Source organism: Aquila chrysaetos, chromosome 12, assembly GCF_900496995.4.
Source record: "Aquila chrysaetos chrysaetos chromosome 12, bAquChr1.4, whole genome shotgun sequence".
Classification (NCBI taxonomy): domain Eukaryota; kingdom Metazoa; phylum Chordata; class Aves; order Accipitriformes; family Accipitridae; genus Aquila; species Aquila chrysaetos.
Window position 1 is genome coordinate 41080632 of NC_044015.1, and position 20835 is coordinate 41101466.

The 20835-nt window shown below is 39.8% G+C and overlaps 1 protein-coding gene across 1 annotated transcript in view; it reads left to right on the forward strand.

Moving 5' to 3' along the window:
• Window positions 1-20835, forward strand: part of PDE4B (phosphodiesterase 4B) — a 220742-nt gene that overhangs the window by 18776 nt on the left and 181131 nt on the right. The window contains exons 2-3 of the mRNA XM_030032360.2: window positions 6893-7004; window positions 9411-9646. Coding sequence (XP_029888220.1) covers window positions 6963-7004; window positions 9411-9646 — 278 coding nt within the window. The 5' untranslated portion in view covers window positions 6893-6962. The remainder of the gene's footprint in view (window positions 1-6892; window positions 7005-9410; window positions 9647-20835) is intronic.

The following is a 20835-nucleotide window of genomic DNA, read 5'->3' on the forward strand; positions in this document are numbered from 1 at the left end:
AAGAAATAAATCGGTGGCATGAGGCAAGTGCGGCATTAGCTGCCGGTGACACAGTAAGTAAGTTTCCCCACGCTGTTCATCCAGCACATGCTAATCTTGCCTGATCTGCAGTGTTTCCATTATCTATGTAGACCAGCAACGCTTAGTGCATTATGCTCCTTTCCTAAAAAAACACATGGGGAACATGATTTCTATTTTTTTAAAAAGCAACCTACCAATCTAAAGGGGAAAAATTTGTGTTGCGTGCATTTTCTGTTGCACTGTTTTTTGTTGTATTTTTAAACTGACTTTTTTTTTTTAAAAGCATAATTAATAATTGTTCTTTGCTCTCTGAATGCTGTTCAGCTCCACTCTAAGGAGTGGGAGGCTCTGCTAGTCATTTGCACATGGAACTAGAAAGGTATAAATTGTATCTTTTAATAGTATGCTTCACTTTCCTAAGTAATTACCTTGAAAATCCTGTATGTGCTGGTAGGTAGCACTATTAAACTGTATCCTTTGTTGCTGTCAGAACTGATTTTTAAATTAATTGTATTTGACAGCAATAGTAGACAAACTGTTTTAGAAATAGATTTAAAAATCATTAGCATAGTAAAGAAAACAGAGTAGCGTTTTCTGCAATTCTTTCTTCTGCCCCGGCTATTAACATTTGCCTGAAAGTTTCCTGAAAAAAATGTTGTCATATTTTCTCAGCAGTAATAGTGAAAAATATTGCTTGTATTTCATGGGAGTTCTGCAGAGCACATTAGGCCTAATGACAGTAAGCAATGTAAGGATACATTCAAATTAGTATTGATTTTCCTATCATAACTGAAATAAATGAAGAGCAATGACAACCTGATTGTACCCTCTGCTGGAAATCAAAGAGTTACTGGAATTTCTGGAATAGACTGACTTGGTTATTCTCAGCTTTAATGATTAGGTTGCCAGAGAAAAGATGAGTCTTTGCAATCCTCTTACCCTTGGCGATATCTCAGTAAGAAACCTCCTAATGAAAGTTAAGACACTGTTTTAATAAGGATAATTTACCCAGTGATAACATGGGAAGGAAGGGGGTTTTTAGAGGGGTTTTTCTGGTCCTGCACAACTTTGACAGAACTGTCTCAAATATGTACAAAGAATATCCTGCATATAGCATTCACTTTTTATAATTAAAAAAATGGTTTAATTTATATTGTAGATACATTTGCAACTTTATCACATTGCACAGATGCCTGATACCTTAAAAAGAGCAAACTAATTTAGGCTTGGTTTGCATTATCAGGCTGTAATTCACAGGTTGGCAATTATGAGAAAGCTTAAAGCAGCCTTGGAAGAGGCCGAACTGGAGTAATCACCTCTCTAGTTTGATGATATGGGTAGATCATTAGCACTTCCATAGCAAACTTAGTTTATGTGAGAATGGCAGTGACAAGAAATAAAGCTAGTTTTACCTCTGAGGGCAAATCCTTCTTTTCTGGGTCTGTTTTCATAGGTTACAGGCACTTGTGTTAATAGATGCCCTTGCTTTTATTTTGTGTGGTGCTCTGAAGTCTTCTCAGCATTTTATGGAAATTATAATAGGTTGAGTTTTCTGAGGAGGAGTGAGGTTCTTGGAGTTGCAGTAAGCTCTGCAGACCAGTTTAGTTGTTTCTGTTCACAAGAAATGGGAAAAAACCACTGAAAAAACTTTTTGCTCTCTAAATACATAGTAAAAAGGGCTTTTTGGGAAATTCTTGTGTACGTGTTTCTGGGAGGCTGTGTCCAAGTAGCTGGACATAATAGTGGTAGTCACAGAGCTAAAAGTTTAGGGCTCAATACTGGAATAAATAGCCTAGGATCCAAATTGATGAAAGGGAAAAACGTACAGTTAATTCTTACGTGGCTCAAGATGTGTGTGTGATGCAAAAAAAAAAAAAAAAAAAAAGTGGTAAAATTCCTGAAACTAATTTTTCAGGGGAATGTAATTCTGCAGAAATATTTGACTGTTATTTCTTTGAAGTCTTATTTGTTGTATGTACAGCTTGTAAACATACTGCATGCTTGTTCCTGCTGTAGGTGGATAGCTCCAGTACCTGCGGTGCTGCTGCCATGCTGTGCAGCCAGTTGGCCATGACCTCCGTTTCCTTTTTTGTAAGCAAGCTGACCTTCTTAGCAATCTGAGAGCGAAGTATTGCGCTCGCATTTTGAACTTGCTGGTTTTGTTTAAGGTAAAATACAAACCCATCGCTGTTCAGGTACCAGTTCCTATTTATACCTCAGCTTGCCTTTGATCAATGTTAAATCCACGTAGGGTTTATTTTTCTTACAAGAAATTGTGTGCAATTTCCAAGCCTGAAGTAAGAGGCCATGTGTTTCGTCTGGAAGAGCTAGACCTGAGATTATAACTTTTTTTTTTTGGTGACTGTCACCCTGTCTGAGTACATGATCTTTAAGGAGAATCAAGTTATTTGAATCCCAGCTCACAAATGATGTAATTACCTGTATGATCAGATAATCTCCTTCATCCCAGCCCTTTCCTTAGTAAAGCTTCTCTATTAATTCACCATTCAGGTTTCTGTTTTTATCTCTGATCATCTTTAGGTTCTGCTGAACCTGAAAGGATCAGCATTTTGTTGCTAGGAAAAATACTGTCCAGTAATATGTGTCACGGCCCTGGCGGTGCTGCTGGCAGTTGGGAAGAAACAGGTATGGTACTGCAGAATGTGCTGTATTATCTGAGTTCCACCAGGTTTTGTTTTGGTTTTTTGCTATCTTTCAATCTTTGTCTTGCCTTCTTGAAAAATGGGAGGAAATGAATTTATAGTATGAAAGGAGCCAGATAAACAGCTCTGCTTGCCAAAACCTTTCGTTAGTTCAAAGAACTAGCACTGCGTGAGCAGCAAAAATGTAATCCTCCTGGCCCTGCTTTGTCTGTGTTTCATCAGCAAGGGGAGTATCTTTAGGAGTGAGAGGGTTAATCTGCTTGCCATATAACCCTGTGGCTTTAAACCTGCCCATGCAGAAACCAAAATGTGTGGGAAAACAGCGACATGGTAAAATTTGTATGCCAAATCATACCAGAACTTGCACATTAAGATACATTTTAGGAATTTCTTTAAATAGTGGATTTCACACTGGATGAGTTGAATAGCTATTTTTAAAAAAGTGTGTAGGAAAAGCAGGCTTTATCACACGCATCCATGCAGTTTTATCCTCACCACTGTCAGTTGCCAGTTTTGAACCCTGTTAATTCATACCTTTGCTATAAGGCTTTATCACTCGGAAATTGCTGGAGCGTTTACTGTCATTTTTTGAAAACACGGTCACTGAACACAAAAAACTTCAGGTAGAAGAACTAGGTCAGCTTGGTGTAAAAAGAGATCTCATACCCTACCTAGGATATATTCCAGCAAAATGGATTAGACCCAACTGCAGCACTGAAAGAGTACTTTTCCTTGTGGTCTAATATTAAATGCAAAGCCTTGCTGCTTTTAGGCATTCCCTGTTACCCACACTTAACCAGTCCGCTGGGATATAGTTTCTTTTTTGAGAATTTGGATAGTGGAGAGAAACTCCTTGCTTGTAAAAAAAATAGTGCATGGATTAGAAAATGTGCATGGGAAAAATTTTCCAGAAAGCCTCTTTGGGGTGTTTTTGTTGTTTTTGTTTTGGTGTTGTCCGTGTCCCATCCCCCCCCCCCCCCCCCCCCCCCCCCCCCCCGATGTTCACCCCAGGTGTCAGATCTTTTATGTAAAGAGACAAGAATGACTCAGATTTTAACAGTAATTTAGTCATGACTAACAGAAGTCTTAGATTTTCTTGGTAGGCTCTTCAGAAATGCAATCCACATTGAACAAAATATGTATTTTGTAATTATTCATGTTCTGCTTAAACTTACTTTGACAAATTGGTAAATATTTATAAAGGAAAGGAAGCTGTGGTATAAGAGGACTCAGGCTTCCCCAGAAATGATCTGTTAGTCAGTCTGGTCCATCTCTCCATGTCTCATCTCCTAGTGTCGGTTCTGATCCTAAAGTTCAGCAAAATTTAGGAGACATTCTTAGACTCTCATTCTTTCAGATTTTTTTTTTTCCAAAGGTGTTTTCCTGGATACCTATTTATGTGTGTGTTTGTTTACTTTATTATTTATTTACTTACTTATTTATGTTGGTTTGTGAACTGACATATATTCAGGAGGGAGATACATTTGTTAGTCCCACTGTGGGACGAGCCACAGTTTGAGCTCGTTTGTGTTGGGCATCACAAAGTCTGCACAGCAGGGCAGTCACAATCATCTCAAAGTTGTACTTTATTAAGCACAAATCTGTACTTTATTAAACACAAACCTGTAGTCTGCTTATTTCTGCTGCTTATGCAACTGCTTCCTTCTTTTGTTCTTTCTGTGAATTTTGTCTACATATTACAGTGGAAAATGTATTTATTTCTGGCAGCAAATAGTCATGCTGTATTATTCCTAGGCTGTGCATACATACCACCGTCATGGTCATCTTTACCTGGATGATATCTGGGACAGTGTCATCTAATTTGCTGTCTGCTGTCAGTTTTGGATTCTTTTTATAACAGGGCTTTTTAGTTTCTCCCAATTGTTGAAGATTAATAAAATTGCTAAATATTCTAGAATTTTATTCTGATACTGTAGTATGACTCTTATGCTGGTAATAGGGTGATGACTTTTCTCACTTCTAGCCTGCTCATCTAATTGTAATATGGATCAAAAGCTAGATAAGGTTTGCAGGGAGAAGTGACGTTGCTGCACAACTGTGCTGCCACACGTTGGGTTTCTAATAGCCATTCCACTGCTCTAATGCCTAAAACCACCCCGATTGCTTAGCTGGTGCATGCATGTGGCCTGTTTGTAAGAAGAGGGTTCTTGATCAGGCCATAAATCTGTTTTTCCCACTGGCCTGGGTCTGCTGACAGCCAGTGGTGGATGCCGAGAGGAGAGCAAACCTGGGGGGATGCGTTGCAGAGCGCTTTCTGTTGTTTTCTGTCCTTTGCTCCTGGATAGTCCTCTTCGTCCTTTTCTGGAGGGAAGCTGTTTAGGTGCTTTAGAAGACAAATCGCTCTGCTCTTTTCCAATGCCGCTTCATACAGGATAAAGCGTTCAGCCCTGTGTGCTGGCACTTGTGCTGAAATGGCTGTGAGTTATGTCTGGCATGGATCTGAGCACTCTGAATGCTTTGGCTGGCAATGAAGGGATATATGTGTGTTGGATGTATGAACCCTAAGGAAATGAAAACAACTGGAGGTGCCTGTGCCACAGCCAGAACTGCAGGCAGACTCAGCTACAGTGCTGGTGTTGTGTGTTAGTGTTTCCTTTGAGTTTGTTTTTGTCCTCTTTCTCTCTCTCTCTCTCTCTTTTCCCCAGAGTGATCTGGTTTAGAGGGAAGCAGGTTTGTTACAGCACTTCGCTTGTGCATGGAAGAGCAGATGAGCAGTTAGCTCTTGGAGACTAAGATGTCCTTAGACCTCTGTCATCAGAGGCACCGCTCTGTATTCAGATGCTATGCCTGAGAGTTAGTGTGGTTCTTTTTCTTTAAGCTTTTTTGATTTTTACATAGGAAGAGGTGCAAGCTAAATAGTATTTCACTTGGGCACAATGGTGTTAAGCTGAATCTGAACCCTTGATGACACAGTTGCGTTGTGGCTGTAAGCCAAGCTGAGCTGCCACGCTTAAGTGTGTAGACTCCTGAATTCATTGGGGGGATGACGACGACACCAAAGAACAGGTTTGTACGACCAGCCATTGCTGTGGAAGATGGCTTTCAGTACCTGCTGCCAGGGCTTTGAACCTCACGATAAAAGTGAGTGGTGCGGGCTGCCTGCTTTCTGGGACCTTGACTGCTGGTGGTGGCAGGGAAGAGATGCCATTTTGATGCCATATCTGCTCCTCATCAGCTGGGTAGATGGCCAGGGTCTGGCAGCCCTTTTTTGCAGGCAGTCTGAATTGCTTATTGCTGTCCTGAATTTGCACTGCGTGAACAGGTGGTCTGAATACAGTTAAAAATCCCTGATTTCTCAGAGTTAACAACATGTTAGAAGTCTAACATCGCCAAGCCTGAAACTGTTGCACAGTTTTTTGTGGTGGCTTCAGCAGCAAAGTTTATGAACAGCGGCCCTTCAGCAGTCTTCTACCTCAAAGATAATCCTTCCAAGCAGGGGAGAAAATTTGTCAGCACACAAAAGTGGTGCTCCAGCTCTACCTGTTCTTTGGGGAAAGAAAAGAAAAACCCCACAACCCTCAGTGTTCTCCCTATATAATCATGAATGTAGCTTATTTTTTATGAGCACTAAAGCCACAGCAAGAAAGAGTAGGGGACCTGGGAACACTCCAAGGGGGTTTGTTTGTGCTGGTTTCTCCTGCTGCTTCAGCTGCTCGGCTGTGTTTCATTCCCCTTAGCACGCTTGCATAGTTCAAAGTGGCTGCAGTGTCACCCTCTAAAGAAGGCTGTAATTTAGTGGCTGAAGTGGTGTGTGCGTGCCAGTGTAATAATAAATAATGTTTGTGAGTTATGATTAAATCTTAGAATTGCATACAAATGCAATTCCTTTTCTATGAGACCCAGCTCAAGCCATTCTTGGAGACCTTCTATACTATACCTCTGAATAGGGCTCATTTAAACAAAACTCTCTGCAAGTACAACCTGTTAGCTTTGATCCCATATTACTAGACATGTTTCAAGACTTGCTTAGATTGCAGAGCCTTGTGAATACTGGTTACTTTTAACATGATTTTACTAAACATTGAATTGTCCTTTCACTAATAGAGAGCTACACTTGCATAACATGCTGCCAAGTGTTCTGTGAAAATGGGCAGCAAGTTATCAATCGGCTGGGATGTTAGCAGTTAGCTCCATAGTTTCTTATCAAAACCAGTTTGTCATTGAAAAATACAATTTTTTTCTTTCAGGTTGCCCGTCTGAAGAAATTGGATTTAACAATAAGAATTTTTTATAACGGGGTGTGCTTTGATCTCGATAATGAAGAAAAGCAGAAGTGTCATGACAGTAACTGCAGATGAGGTAAGTTTCTTCTAAAGGCATGTTTTATTTTCCCCAGTACTTTATGAAAATGAGATAAAAAGTTAGTTTTGTTGTCTTTTGTAAGTATCAGCTGGTTTTGCTTTGGTTACTTGTTGATTTCCTTATAGTTGCTTGCAGCTCATATAATAAGCAGAAAATAAGCCTGGCACATTGAAAAACAAACAAACCAATGCCCATACTGTGAGAAGTTTAGAGGAGTCTTAAGCAGAGCATACCCTTTACTGGTCTTGGTCAGTGTAGTGCTGGCAGGCAGCAGGGAACATTTGCATACCTTATAGAAGCTCTGTTCTGGATCCCATCTTGGCGCATGTGCTGTACTTGTCTACTTACAAGTGTTTCAGCATCTCTCCCCACTGTTGTTGCTGAACACCTAATGTGATGATGCATGTGTTATTCCATTACTAGACTTGCTAATCATCATTATAATCCCCTATTAATTAAAATCCAGTTCTCATTCCCTGGAGAAATGTATCAGTTTGTAGTGATGGCATGATAACTGCAGCCTTAATTGTTTTGTTTGTCACAGCTGAGGCTCGCCAAAGATGGAAAACCACATGGAATGTATATGAAAATACAGTGGAGGAGTGGAACCCAATAGTTAGTGGATCCTATAGCACTCCTTCAATAAGTGTTTCTTTTACACTCTTGGACCACATGTTGCACTGCTTCATAGTCAGTTTGCCTGAGCTTGATGCTGGGTCCACTCAGTTCTTGCTGATTTTAATGAAAGCAGACATCTGAAATCTAATGGGAAGCTAGAATACTCTGCTGTACATTTCTTAAATAATAACAACAAAAATTAAACAGTCTTACAGAGATTATTAATAAAGGCAGGTTAAGTCAGATCCTCATATAGAAGGCAGGCTTTCCTTTCTGGGATTCCTAGGAGTATTTTTGACCTGATTTTTTTGCTGTGAAAGAGTAGGGTTTGGATCACTGAAGATCTCTAGCATATTTTTGGAAACACAGCATGCCAAACATTTTATACTTCCAGCTAGGTCTTTATGATTTTGATGCCTTAATAACTTCATGAATCTGCACCAGCTTGCCTCATAGCACTTCAGGCTATATACAAGGAGTAAAGTAGCTGTGGGCCATGTTGTTTCTTGTCTGGATGCTTCTCATGGTTGTGGGATGGGCAAGCAAGTAGGCAAAGTTGAGAAAACTGGTAGTATGCCTTTCTCTCACCAGTTTTGCCTTTCCTTCCCATGTTGAGATTTCTTGCTGAGGTAAGAGAGTAGAAAGTACCACAGAGTTGACTACTTTAATAGTCTCATGACAATGGAGAACATATTTTCCAATAGAAACTATGAGGCAATGGAGGACTCATGCTACTTGTATTTATTCATGAAGGACCTAATAACTGATTATGGAAAATCAAACCATTCTTTTTTTAAGTCACTCAGTGCTGGCTGGGAGACCGCAGTGGTAGCAGTTTGGAGGGAAAGTGAACCAAGGGATTTGGGGAGGCTGTAAGGTGGGCTTGGAAAGGTCTACGAAGGGTGGAGAGAGCAGGGCGGAGATCAAAATTCAGGAGCAGGTAGAAGAAGAGGAAAAATGTAGAGCGGTTGCCATAGATACATATGTACCGATTATAATAACCCTCCAGCTTCTACTGGTAGCTCATCACACGCAATACAGAAGTATTCTCATTGATATTGGACAACTATATTTGACTAGCTAAATTCTCTGAGTAAGACCAAAACTGACAATCCTCTGGCAGTGCTGTTCCGCTGTGAGAGAACTTTTGGCTTGGGTTTCAGAAGACTTGACAGCCAGTTCTGCGATCATGGTGATGTTTTTAAGTAAAAATTGCTAGAAACTAGAAAAGGAAAAACTGCTTGAACTGATCAAAACCTTTTTTTGAGACTACTTCTACTAGCAATGCCAGACATAGGGTAGGGTAGCCTAGCCAGGAGTTCCTCTCACTGAATAGCTTTTGGATGATTCAGGATGTGCCTAAGTCCAATATTCTTGGCACCTTTCTCTGACTGGTGATTCCTCAAAAAAAGTGGCAAACCAGTGTGGTTGTGCTGTGCAGAGAAATGATACTTTAGATGGATGTTGAGTAGAATGTTCTCTGAAAAAGTTTAAAATATCAAAAGTTTAACATATCGCCAAGGTGACCTGGATTATTGAATTGTTCAATTAGTTTAGAATTAGCTGTTGAATTTAGCTTCAACAAGTTATGAGTGAATTTTCAAGTTCATTCATAACTTGATAAAATAACAGTGCAGCACAGTCAGACTCTGCTAAGATTTCATCATACAGTTATCTTTTGTGAGTAGCTATGGCTGTAGAACAAAAATTGAATGTGTTTTATCCGCATGTAGGAAAATGTTTGTTTGCAGAACTTTGTTTGCAGTGGCTTTCCTGTCCTTGCAGAATGCTCTGGATTACCTGGAGTGTGGGCTGAGTAAGTCCTATAGTACTTCCAGCCATGCTTTGGGCATAGACCTCTGGAGAGGAAGAAGATGTTGTTCTGGTAATTTGCAGTTACCACCACTATCCCAAAGACAAACAGAAAAAGCAAGGACACCCGACAGAGACATTGTCTGTAGACCAACAACTCTGCCTTTGTTGACACCTCCAAGTATTGCAATCACCACTTACCAAGACTGGTAGGTTATTTCCCTTTGTTATGAATCTTACACAGTTGGGGGTTTTTGTTTTGTTTTGTTTTCTGGTTTGGGGTTGTGGTTTTTTTCTTTTCTTTTTTTTTTCTTTTTTTGAAAGGCACTAGATAATCGTCTTGTATGTATTAATCAGTATTGTTGATGTCTATCAGTTGGTGTATCATGGATATAAATTTACAAAGTAATTGTCTTTTTTTGAAATTCTACTTCTGTTAAAACCTCTTCTGTTCACTTTTTTTGTGCATCTTCATGAAAATTTTGTTGTAAATTCTGATCTTGGCCAGAGGATTTGTGTTACTAGCTTTCCACTCACAGAAGAGTTCAGGATGATGGTAGACTCTTCTACAGCAGATTGAAGAAAAAGGGTTTAGTTCTCTGGCTGTTTCCTGTCCAAGTGTTAGCAGAAAGGCTTGGAAAAGTATTTGAATCTGATGTTAAGCTCAAGAAAAGTCCCAAAGAAACTATCAGAGAGCTGATTAAAAGGGAATTGCTAAGAGGTGAGTTCTAAAACAGAAACTGAATGTTAAGTGCCAAAACAAGGAAATTCATCTAGAGGGAGGAGAGGAAGACAAAGCCCAGAGTGTTCATGCGTTGGAATTGCAATGGTAGATTTTAATGGCAAAATAAGGTTAGATGTCCAGCTTGCCATATGAATCTTGAAATGTCATTGCAATGTAACCTTAAAACCTGTACTTTAAACTTCAGATTTCAAGTGTGCTTTTGATTCTAGTTTTTTAAATACTCCACTCTCAATTTCATTTGCTGGCTGCAAGACATGTTCACATCATTATTTCCAAGTCTGAATCGGGTTTTAGCTTCTGTTAAGCTCAGCACTCTTCAAAGCTGGCATTTCAGTTTGCATTTGAACAATTAGAGAGGACATCCTAAATTCATTTGTTAGAGTCCTTTAAAAACAGTTTTGCTACTGAAAATAGTTTTTTTAAACTATGCACTTGAATAGATGAGATACAGAAATCAAGGAAGAATTAGCAGGAGCTTTTGTTCAATTTTTGCATTTAATTGCTGTGGATAAATTTAACAAAATGAGTTATCTAATTTCAGATGGATTGTGAATTTTGACAATAAAAGGGTTGGTTTACCTTTATGAGCATTTTATGAGTGTTGCCTGTTGTGTATCTGCAGCAATTTATTATCTTGCCTGCCAGACGATTGAGTGCCTACTCATAAGATGTGCTTTTAAGAATGACTTAGTTCTGCTCTTTGACTACACCTTCATACACGATTTAGGAAAATGCAAGGGAAAATGCAAGGAATTGCAATGGATTTATCATTAGTTTCCCTTGTAACACAAGGGGGCATTGCTGCTCCTCTCTTCCATTACAGCCGAATCAATATGTGCATTGTGTCACACAACATGTATTTTTCTTGAAGGGTATGCCAGTCAAAGAGAAAACACTTGTAAGTGGTACTCAGGTTACTGCTATTTCTTTACTGCTGTTAATCTATTGTAAGTGAGCAGATAGCTTCTGACTTCTCTGTTTTGCTTGAATCTATCGTATCTGTTCATAGCCGTATAGCAAGTTTGATGTTGCTGGTTACTGTGACCGTGATGCAGAGTGCTGTTCCAACACATGGTTACACAGGCATCTTTGCACCCCCTCACCTTTCTGACTTGGGCACCAGTTAAATTGACTGCTCTTACAGCTGGGCAGGAAATTGGTCTAATCTTTCCCATTTTCTGTTTAAGTTCTAGTCATCAAGGGCTTTTGACTAGTTTAGCAGTGTTCTCTACCTCATGCCAGGCAGTTCCTTACCTATGCAATTTCCAGTGACTCGAGGCCTGACCACGTTCTCAGGGAGCACAGTCATGATCAAGATTTTTTTGTGTAGGAGCAGTGCAAGCGGGATCTGTTCCCCAAGCTGTTTGGGCTTCTATATTGTGATTCAGTTCTGCATGAAATATACCCCAGATGCAGGTTATATTTGTGTAAGCCCAGTACGTGCCATTCTGTTGAAACAGCTTTGAAATGATATGAGCATTAAGAGACTCAGTGAGTGGGCAATAAAGTGATAGGAAAATTTCAGTGTAGCTAAATACAAAGTGATATATCTGAGCAAGAAAGAATTGTAGCTGCAAAACGATATTACTACTCAGGAGCAAGATCCTGGGTATAGGATAGAATCATAGGATGGTTTGGGTTGGAAGGGACCTTAAAAGATCATCTTGTTCCAACCCCCCTGCCGTGGGCAAGGACACCTTCCTCTAGACTAGGTTGCTCAAAGCCCCATCCAACCTGGCCTTGAACACTCCCAGGGATGGGGCATCCACAGTGTCTCTGGGCAACCTTTTCCAGTGCCTCACCACCCTCACAGTGAAGAGTTTCTTCCTTACATCTAATCTAAATCTACCCTCTTTCAATTTAAAGCCATCACCCCTTGTCCTGTCACTACATGCCCTTGTAAAAAGTCCCTCTCCAGCTTTCTTGTAGGACCCCTTTAGGTACTGGCAGGCTGCTCTGAGGTCTCCGCAGAGCCTTCTCTTCTCCAGGCTGAACAAGCCCAACTCTCTCAGCCTGTCCTCATAGGAGAGGCTCTCCAGCCCTCCGATCATCTTCGTGGCCCTCCTCTGGACTTGCTTGAGCAGGTCCATGTCCTTCTGATGTTGGGGCCCCCAGAGCTGAACGCAGTACTGCAGGTGGGGTCTCACCAGAGCAGAGTAGAGGTGGGGATAGATATCTCTATCTATCTATCTAACAACCCCAACTCTCTCAGCCAGTCCTCATAGGAGAGGTGCTCCAGCCCTCTGATCATCTTCATGGCCCTCCTTTGGACTTGCTTGAGCAGGTCCATGTCCTTCTGATGTTGGGGTCCCTAGAGCTGAGCGCAGTACTGCAGGTGGGGTCTCACCAGAGCGGAGGGGGAGAATCACCTCCCTCGACCTGCTGCTGGTCACGCTTCTTGTGATGCAGCCCAGGATACGGCTGGCCTTCTGGGCTACAAGTGCACATTGCCAGGTCGTGTGGAGCTTCTCATCAACCAACACCCCCAAGTCCTTCTCCTCAGGGCTGCTCTAAATCCTCTCCTCGCCCAGCCTGTATTTGTGTCCAATAGAATTGCAAGTTCAGTGCTTATTAATGGTCAGAAAATCAAATTAATTGTTAAAGATTTGAAGGAAAAGAGTAGTGGATAAAATATAGAACATCAGGATGCCATGGTAGGAACCCATTACTTGGTCAAATATTGAATATAGTGTACAGTCCTGGTCCTTCCTCTCAAAAAAGGGTATAACAGAACTAAAAAGAGTTAAAGGCCTCTAAGATGATTCAAACATAAGGAACAGCTTCTGCACTGGGATTGACCAAGGAGGTTCAAACTCTTCAGCGTGGAAAAGACACAGCTGAGCAAAGGGATAGGACTGAGATCTTTCAAATAGTATGAAGAGAAGAAGTTGTTGATCTATTGCTTATTGTCCCTTCTAGCATGAGAAAAAGGGGGCATCAAATAAATTGGTATGGCAGGCATGAAGCACGTGCAAGGAGGTGGTTCTTCATGCGGTTCATAGTTACACTGTGGAACTTTGTGCCGTGGGATACTGTAGGTTCTTAGAGTTTGAACAGGCTCCAGGGAAAGCTTAAGAGATCCTTGGAGGAGTAATCTGTTGTGGTTTCCTTCTGAATACATAAACTCCATCCCTTGTTCAGCTTCTAAGCTGCAAGTTGTTTAGGAGTGGGAAAATATCTGAGGGGAAGTATCATACATGCTTGCTTCCTGTTCCTTTCTGTTCTGTGCTTTTAATATCTTGTGGGAGACAAGATCATGGGCTAGATGTACTACTGGCCTGACCAGTAAGACCATTTATAAATCTGGTGGTTTTTTTCACCTCTTTTTATGGGTCTTTTTCCTTGGAGCTTTAATAAAATGCTGAGGCCACAGGCAGAAAATTAACATGTTTTAAGCTATCAGGGCAGGGAAAAAAGCTTTTACATGTAGGGAGCCTAATGTCATTAAACATTGTAAATCTCAGACTGGAACGGGAAAGAGGATGTTCCTTGTGAAAAGAGTATTCCACTCTTAGTTCCATAGTTCCATAGGCTTACAGGATAATTCAGGCTGGAAGGGACCTTTGCTCAAAGTGAGGTCAGCTGTGAGGTCAGACTGGGTTGTTCAGGGGGCTTTATCTAGTCTGACCTTGAAAACCTCCAAGGATGGAGACTTCACATCCTCTTTGGGCAACCCATCCTGCTACATGACTGTCCTCAACTCAGAAAAAAGTCTCCATATGTCTGGTCAGAATCTCTCTTGATTTGTCTTCTACCAGTCGTCTTGTGTTTCCTAGCGTTTCAGTGGAAGCTAATGGCGGTCTGCTGTTCCTTGGAAGTGTGGCGTGTATCTTTGTTAGTCCGCAAATCTACCCGTTTAATGCAGCACTGAATATTCAGGTTGCATTGCTTTAGGCCCCTGTCCCTGGGCTATGGAAATTGTTCGGTAGATTTATTCCCCGGGTTTAGCTTCAGGATGCAGAGGTTTCCTGACCTTTGTTTGTGTTCCCAAAGGTAGACAGTCTTGCTACAGCTTGTACAAGATCAAGTTCATTGGTACTGTTAAGGCAGTGGAGTTAGTGAATCATGCAAAAGGAAACTCTTCACTGAGATTTAAATCATCATTTGGGGTCCACACAACTAAAATGCATAAGTAATGTAAGGTCCAGATTTAGGTTTTCTGTAAGGTAAATCATCATAACTCTTATGTGTCCAATATAAATTGTTTAACATTCACTTGATATGGTGTGTTTTTCCTGAGGGTCCATAGAGTTGTACCTGGGAGATGCTTTCTACAAGAGATCAATAGGACTCATTCAGAAGCGTGTAGGTTTACCTAAGCTTTCCGTAATCTATTTCTGTCCATATGAAACCTCAAAGGCAGATGTGAAACACCTCATTATTATGACATGAAACATGATTCCTAGAAATAATGCCTTTATTTCATTTGTCTAGTGTGCATAGTAGCTATCATCTTCTTTTGTAATGACTGTAAGATTGTTAAAGAGCTTCCTAGCAATTTCGTGATGACAGTTGACTTTTCATGCTGATATACAGGTGCCTCATTACACTGTTATATTTAGTGTATATTCAGAAACACTTACAAAACTTCTATAAGGTACACTGTCTCTTTTACTAGGGCAGGTAGGGTGGAAGTGAGGCTTTCCATGGGCATTTCATAATGAACAAAGAAATCACTTCAGTTTAGGGTTTTGTTTCCTATTTGTGCAAGCCATTGTAGTCTCTGTAGAAATTTATCATCTTAACCAGAAAAGCAATAATGAAGTTTCTGGAGAGGCAGGGATAAATCAGAACCTGATCCCAGAGGATTGCTCTGAACTGTAAGGTGCAAAAGCTCTGCCTCTGTTGGGGATATTTCTGTTTTCTCCTGTTAACTTGATTAAATCCATGGGGAAACTCTTGCTGTGTGTACTTGGGGTGTACATTCTGCTGAGCCATTCTTCCAGTTCTTCCATTTCCTGTTAGCACAAAATCTCTGCTATATGCTCATTATTTATCTTCTTATTGTTTTTGTGTTGGAATACTGTTTTGCTTTCTTCTGGATGGTTTATTTAGGCTTACTCTGATCTCCATTGCTCCAAAGCATTTTACTGTTTGTGCTCTGTATTGAGCAGAATGCCAAATGGCAAATATTTCTGTTATCAAATGAGATTTCTAAACTGAGAACCTGGAAGAGAGTTTACGTATAATAATATATCTGTGGTTCTTCCTGGAGCAATTTAGGAGATGCCACATCTGTGAAACACAATGCTTCCCACTACTACCCATGCATCTTGCACAGCTCTGTATGTTACCAAGCTGTTTGCAAAACCTTACCTATCAATGGAGAATATAGTCAGATTATATTACAACAGCTTCAGTACTTTGCTTTCTTTTAAAAATATTGTTCCTTATTGGTTAGGTGAAAATTGGTGCTATCATCACTGAAATGGTACAAAATTCAACCTGCAACATCAGCACTGTACTACGGACTATGTCCTCAGAATGCACTGATTGTGGAAATTTTGCTGTTCCTGGGATTGCAGTAACTGTGGTTTGAAGAAAAAAGTAACAGATGTTCAAATACAATAATATGTTCAAATACAGAACATATTATTTGGGAGGGGTAGAGGAAAATAAACCTATTCCTTCTGTAAGTAGTATTTCTGTCACATTTTTTTCAGAAATCACCTTAAATTTAACTTCCAGTGGTAATACAAAAGTAAGAACTGTGAGAGACTGAGCCATGACTTACAAAAATATTTTAACTTAAGATACATGGGAACCTAAAAAATAAAGCTGCTTCTGAGGTTGTTTTTTTTTTTGTTTTCTTTGTGGTAGGGTTTTTTTCCCATTTTTTTTATTAGAACTGTGTTTTCTTGAGACGGGTGCTGATCTGACAAGATCTGTAACCGGCAAAGAAAAATGGGCAGGCTGACTCCAAAGCAATAATTCCAAGCCAGCTGCAATGTAATAATATTTTGTGTGAAAATAGCAAGGCAGTACACATATAAAATAGCTTTCATGAATCATGCAAGGGAAGAGGTATACAGGATATAGATCTTCAAGTGGCAATCTGAATATAGAAGTCTTATAAGTTTCTTTTGCACAAATTTTGTCTGTATTTTCATAAAAGCTGTTAAAATGTTTTCCACAATCCTGGTCCATATTTTATAACTAAAGCTTTGTGATAATAAATCCAGGCAAGAGGGAAAAATGAGGGTATGAAGAATATATTTATAGCTACACTTAGAGCATCCCAAATACTTCTCTTACCCTATTTTTTGATACTTAGCAGCTCCTGGGTTAGGTTTGACAGCTAGCTTCTGCTTTACACCATTTCGACACATTTGACTCAGGTCCGTGGAGTCATTTTGACAGTTTTGCATCAAGTTTCTGTGTTGAAACAAAAGTAAGTTCTATGATGAGTCCTGAAGTGTAAGGAAATAAAGGCCTTAAGAATTCTATTAAGAGTTGATATGGTTAATATTAAATATAGTAAGGAGTCCACTTTTTCAGGGCATAGAGATTCTGTTAAACATTTAGACTGGTATTAAATGCTATATTGAAATACGCGTGTTGCTGATTGTCCAATGCAAAAGCTACCTCACTGTTCTGCGGGAGCAAAATGAGAGCTCACTAGGTTTGAAGGAAGTTGTCTGCTAACAGAGTTGGTTGCTATTTGAGTCGCATTCTTGCCGCTTACTAAAAAAAAATAACCATGAGTCTGTCTTTGCTTTTTAAGATTATTTTTTACAGCATTCATAATTAATCAGCAAACTGTAGTGTTTTGTGTGTTTGTGAGCTTGCTATATTATTGCTAGTCATTTGTCAGTGACCAGGTCTATAGCTTGCTTGCTTGCTTCTGAAAGAATTCTAATGTGCAGGTTGGTGGTCAGAATCTAAAAAGAAAATATTAAGGGGTTGATCCTGTTTTCCATGTCCATCTGAAAAATCTTCCTGAAGTTGGGGTGTGCAAAGAAGGGTGTGTGATTGCATTACTGCATTCTGAAGTGTGCGTGCACAGCAAGGGCTGGCGCGTGTATGTAGTGTCAAATCTATGCTTGTAGTACTGCACGTTGTTCTCCAGATGGTGATCGTGGGCAAGCAAATTAGATGCAACATTAAAAAACAAAAAAAAACCAAAAATCAGTATAATTTTAGGCCACTGAGTCTGAGACCAAACCGTCAGCAGAAATGCTGACTTCAGCTAGGGCCAGCTTGTAGCCACTGTGAAGCTGCTAGGCTGGTGGTAGTTAATTGAGGGATAGATATGGAAAGTTAGAATGATAAAGGAGGATGGTGATTTGCACGAAGGATGAAAAAGGATAATAAAACTGTAGTCAGGCTAGTAAACTAAGCAGAAGGTAATATGCCGAGACACTCCTTTACATATTTGAAATCTGTAAATCCATGGAAAGAAAGGAAATATTTAGGGTAATTGGAAGCTTAAGTAGGAACAGTGGAAGGAAAACCAGAGGTTCAGAGGGAGTAATGCTGTTTTGGAGAAGCGTGGGGCTTTTTTGTTTTGTTTTTTTTAAACGTTGTTGCAGACAGTGGGATAATACCCTGTGAAATAGGTTGAAGTCTTATTTCTTAGATCATTTCAAATTCAACTAGATAAGAACTGAAGAAATATGCTGCAAGCTTGGAATAGAAAAAAAATAGATGAACTGGTTTCCCATATGATGTGAAAACTAAGAACCTAGGAGGAAAAAAAAAAACCACCCTTAAAAACGTGTTTTTTATTTTTATACCTATATTTAAAATTATTGAAATCACAGAATGGTTGAAGTTGGAAGGGACTGCTGGATGTCATCTGGTCCAAAATGTTTATTAAATTGCATCAGTTTTTGTTGTAATAAAGCAGGATCAATTATTCTGACTGAACATGCTTCCTGTATTTCAAAAGCCTGTACCGCATTTCTGTGGGGCATTTACTTACCTTGAGAAAGGAGGTCAACTGTATTCATCATAACATCTCATATATTCTATGGGGAAAATAGTTTATAATTACACTGTGCTGTTTCTGGAAAATGTATGTGATAGCTTAGTTTTGAAAATCAGACTTAACTGTGATTTGTCCTAAGTTTCCTAACAATATGAAAGATGTAGAGAGTATTGAAGAGTATTAGATCTGGAAACAGTCCTAAACGATTTTGTCTGCTCAGTGATTTTGTTTGTTCTCCAGTAGGTAGAAATATTATCTGGTACGTTCATTTCTGATGCTGAACACTGTAATTGTTAGGAGCTTGGCATGCTGGTGACCCCTCAAGATAGTCTCTGAAAAGCTGAAAATGTTCTGTTGTGAGATAGTTCTTATGTTGCCCACAGGTAGATCATAAAAATTACGTAAGGAATTTCACTAAGGCTTAAATCTGTTTCAGCTCACCGAGGTAGGAGGCAGGGACTGCTTGTCTAGTATGGGAAGAGGAAATTCCTTGAATTTGTTGTCATTGTTGGCCCCCCCGCTCCAGCTTCATTTTAACACCTCACAAAGACGTGGAGGAAGAAATTTAGATAGTGAGCTAATTTAGAGAAATGCCTTCTCTAAAATTTTGCTACTTTCTCCCTTAGTAAGATGTTCCCACCAGAGAATATCCCATCCTCACAGACCTGTTTGAAGGAATGGTGGTTCTTCCTGACCAGGAACTGTGTCGAGTAGAGGGATCAAAGAAACAAACTTAAACCATGATGCTGTCTCGGCACTCACAGTTAGCCAGCTCCCCTGGCTCTGCTATGAGAAGGCTGGGTTGCGGGGGGGTTGCTGGTGGACCCCTGTCCCCATCTGACATTACACAACAAATTCTGGAGATCTGTTCATAAAAATAAATTGCAAGAATCCTTCATAATAGGAAAAAATGGTGGGCAACCCAAATATATAGGGGTCACTGCTTGCTTGTTTTGTACATAGTCAGTCCAAATGCAAACCTATCTAAAAAGAAACTGCTGCAGAGATAATTTGTGCTATCTCTGAGTTATCACTGAAGTTACTTTCTCAGCTAAAAATACACAGATAAGTGTTTTGACTGCCTATATTTAGACATTGTCTGTTGCTGTCAGTTTTTGAAGCTCTTGGATCATCTTCTCAGTTGGAATGTTTTTTTATTTTTATGTGTTCTAGAAGGCCTAAATAGAATAACTATGATTTATGTGTGGTGTAGTTGGTATACAGGAATTTTAAGATGAAACATAATATTGGATTAATCATAGCTTTTGAATTAAAAATGTCATTGTTTTATAAATGTCTTTTTGTACCTAATTTATATTTTGTTATTGCAATATAATCTTTTTCTTAGTTTGCATTTATTTGATTTGTTGGATTTTAGTCTGCTTACGTGCTCAAAATGATAGCATCCCCTTTTTGTATGAATTGCAAGGTGAGCCCAGTAATTTTACTGAAGATGATCCTGAAGTTTGGTGCTGCAAGATTTGCCTGGAAACACTACTCATTCAGAACAGAGGTAGCTGTAGGCACATAAAAAAGGCTTTTAATGATTCAATTATAATTATATACCTTGATCCAGAATGAAATAAGACAGCTTGAAATGTATCTAGAATGGAAAGAAGTGAGTCACTGTTAATTAGCAAAAGACAATGAAGCTTCTGAAATATTATGTTCAAACTTCATCTTCCCAAGAATATAAAATAAATGGAGATTATGGAAATACAGTTGATATAAAAGCTGAACCAGACAAGACTTTGACACAACTTTCTTTTATCTTTAAACTTCTGACTAATGATAACTTCATCTGAAAGGAAAGATCAAACCCAGTTTGCTTTGTTACCTGGAGAACTACCTTCTGGTTCTCAGCTGATCCATGGCATTAGATAAATTTTTGTTCAGTATTACCCATGATGGTTCTGGTGGTGGTCTGTTCTGTGCTGTTGTGCAAGCAAAGAAGTTGTTTTAAATTTTGCTGTGAAGGTGAGTGTACCTCTAAAACCCACAACAGAACAAAAGTAAATGTTAGGTGCATCAAAATGATCTGTCTTTTCCAGTCCCTCCCAGCTTTCTTTCCATGCCTGCTTGCTGGCAGCAGGCAGAGTCGTGCCCCCGCAGCATGGTGACCAGCACTGTGTGTGGCATGTGCCTACACATTTTTTCAGCGATGCCTGAACTATCGCTGAAGCTCTGCAATACGGTGCAAGAGAAAGAGTGAATCCCGGTGCCAGCATACCAATTTGGCCATGCCACGTGGCCTGCACGCCGTCATATGGCCTCTCATGTCTTACAGTGCTGTCAAGCAGTAGAGGAGTAAGCCATGGAGTCTAACATTGTATTTGAGAAGGGATTAGGGAACAGAAAAGATGAGTGTATTTAGGTTGCTCTGGGGCTGGGATGGAACTCTATTTTCCAGCATCGTGCCATGCCTGTTTAACAGACCACCTGCTTCTGCAGCTCCCACCCTGGAAGTTGTGTGTCTGGGAAGCTTAAATGCTTGGAGTTTGATTCCACAGACAAGCACTCATCTCCCAGCCAAAATTCAACAAAGTCCACTTATAAATCACATTTCTAAATACTTGTAAGCAAGCTACTAAAATCAGTTTACTAACAACAATCAATTATCTCTGCTCTGCTGTGAGTGGTTCCTCTGATTGCAAGTCCCCCTTGAGATAGGAGTGCTTCTGTTGTCAGGACAGAATAAACCTATTCACTCTGCCAGTGTTAAA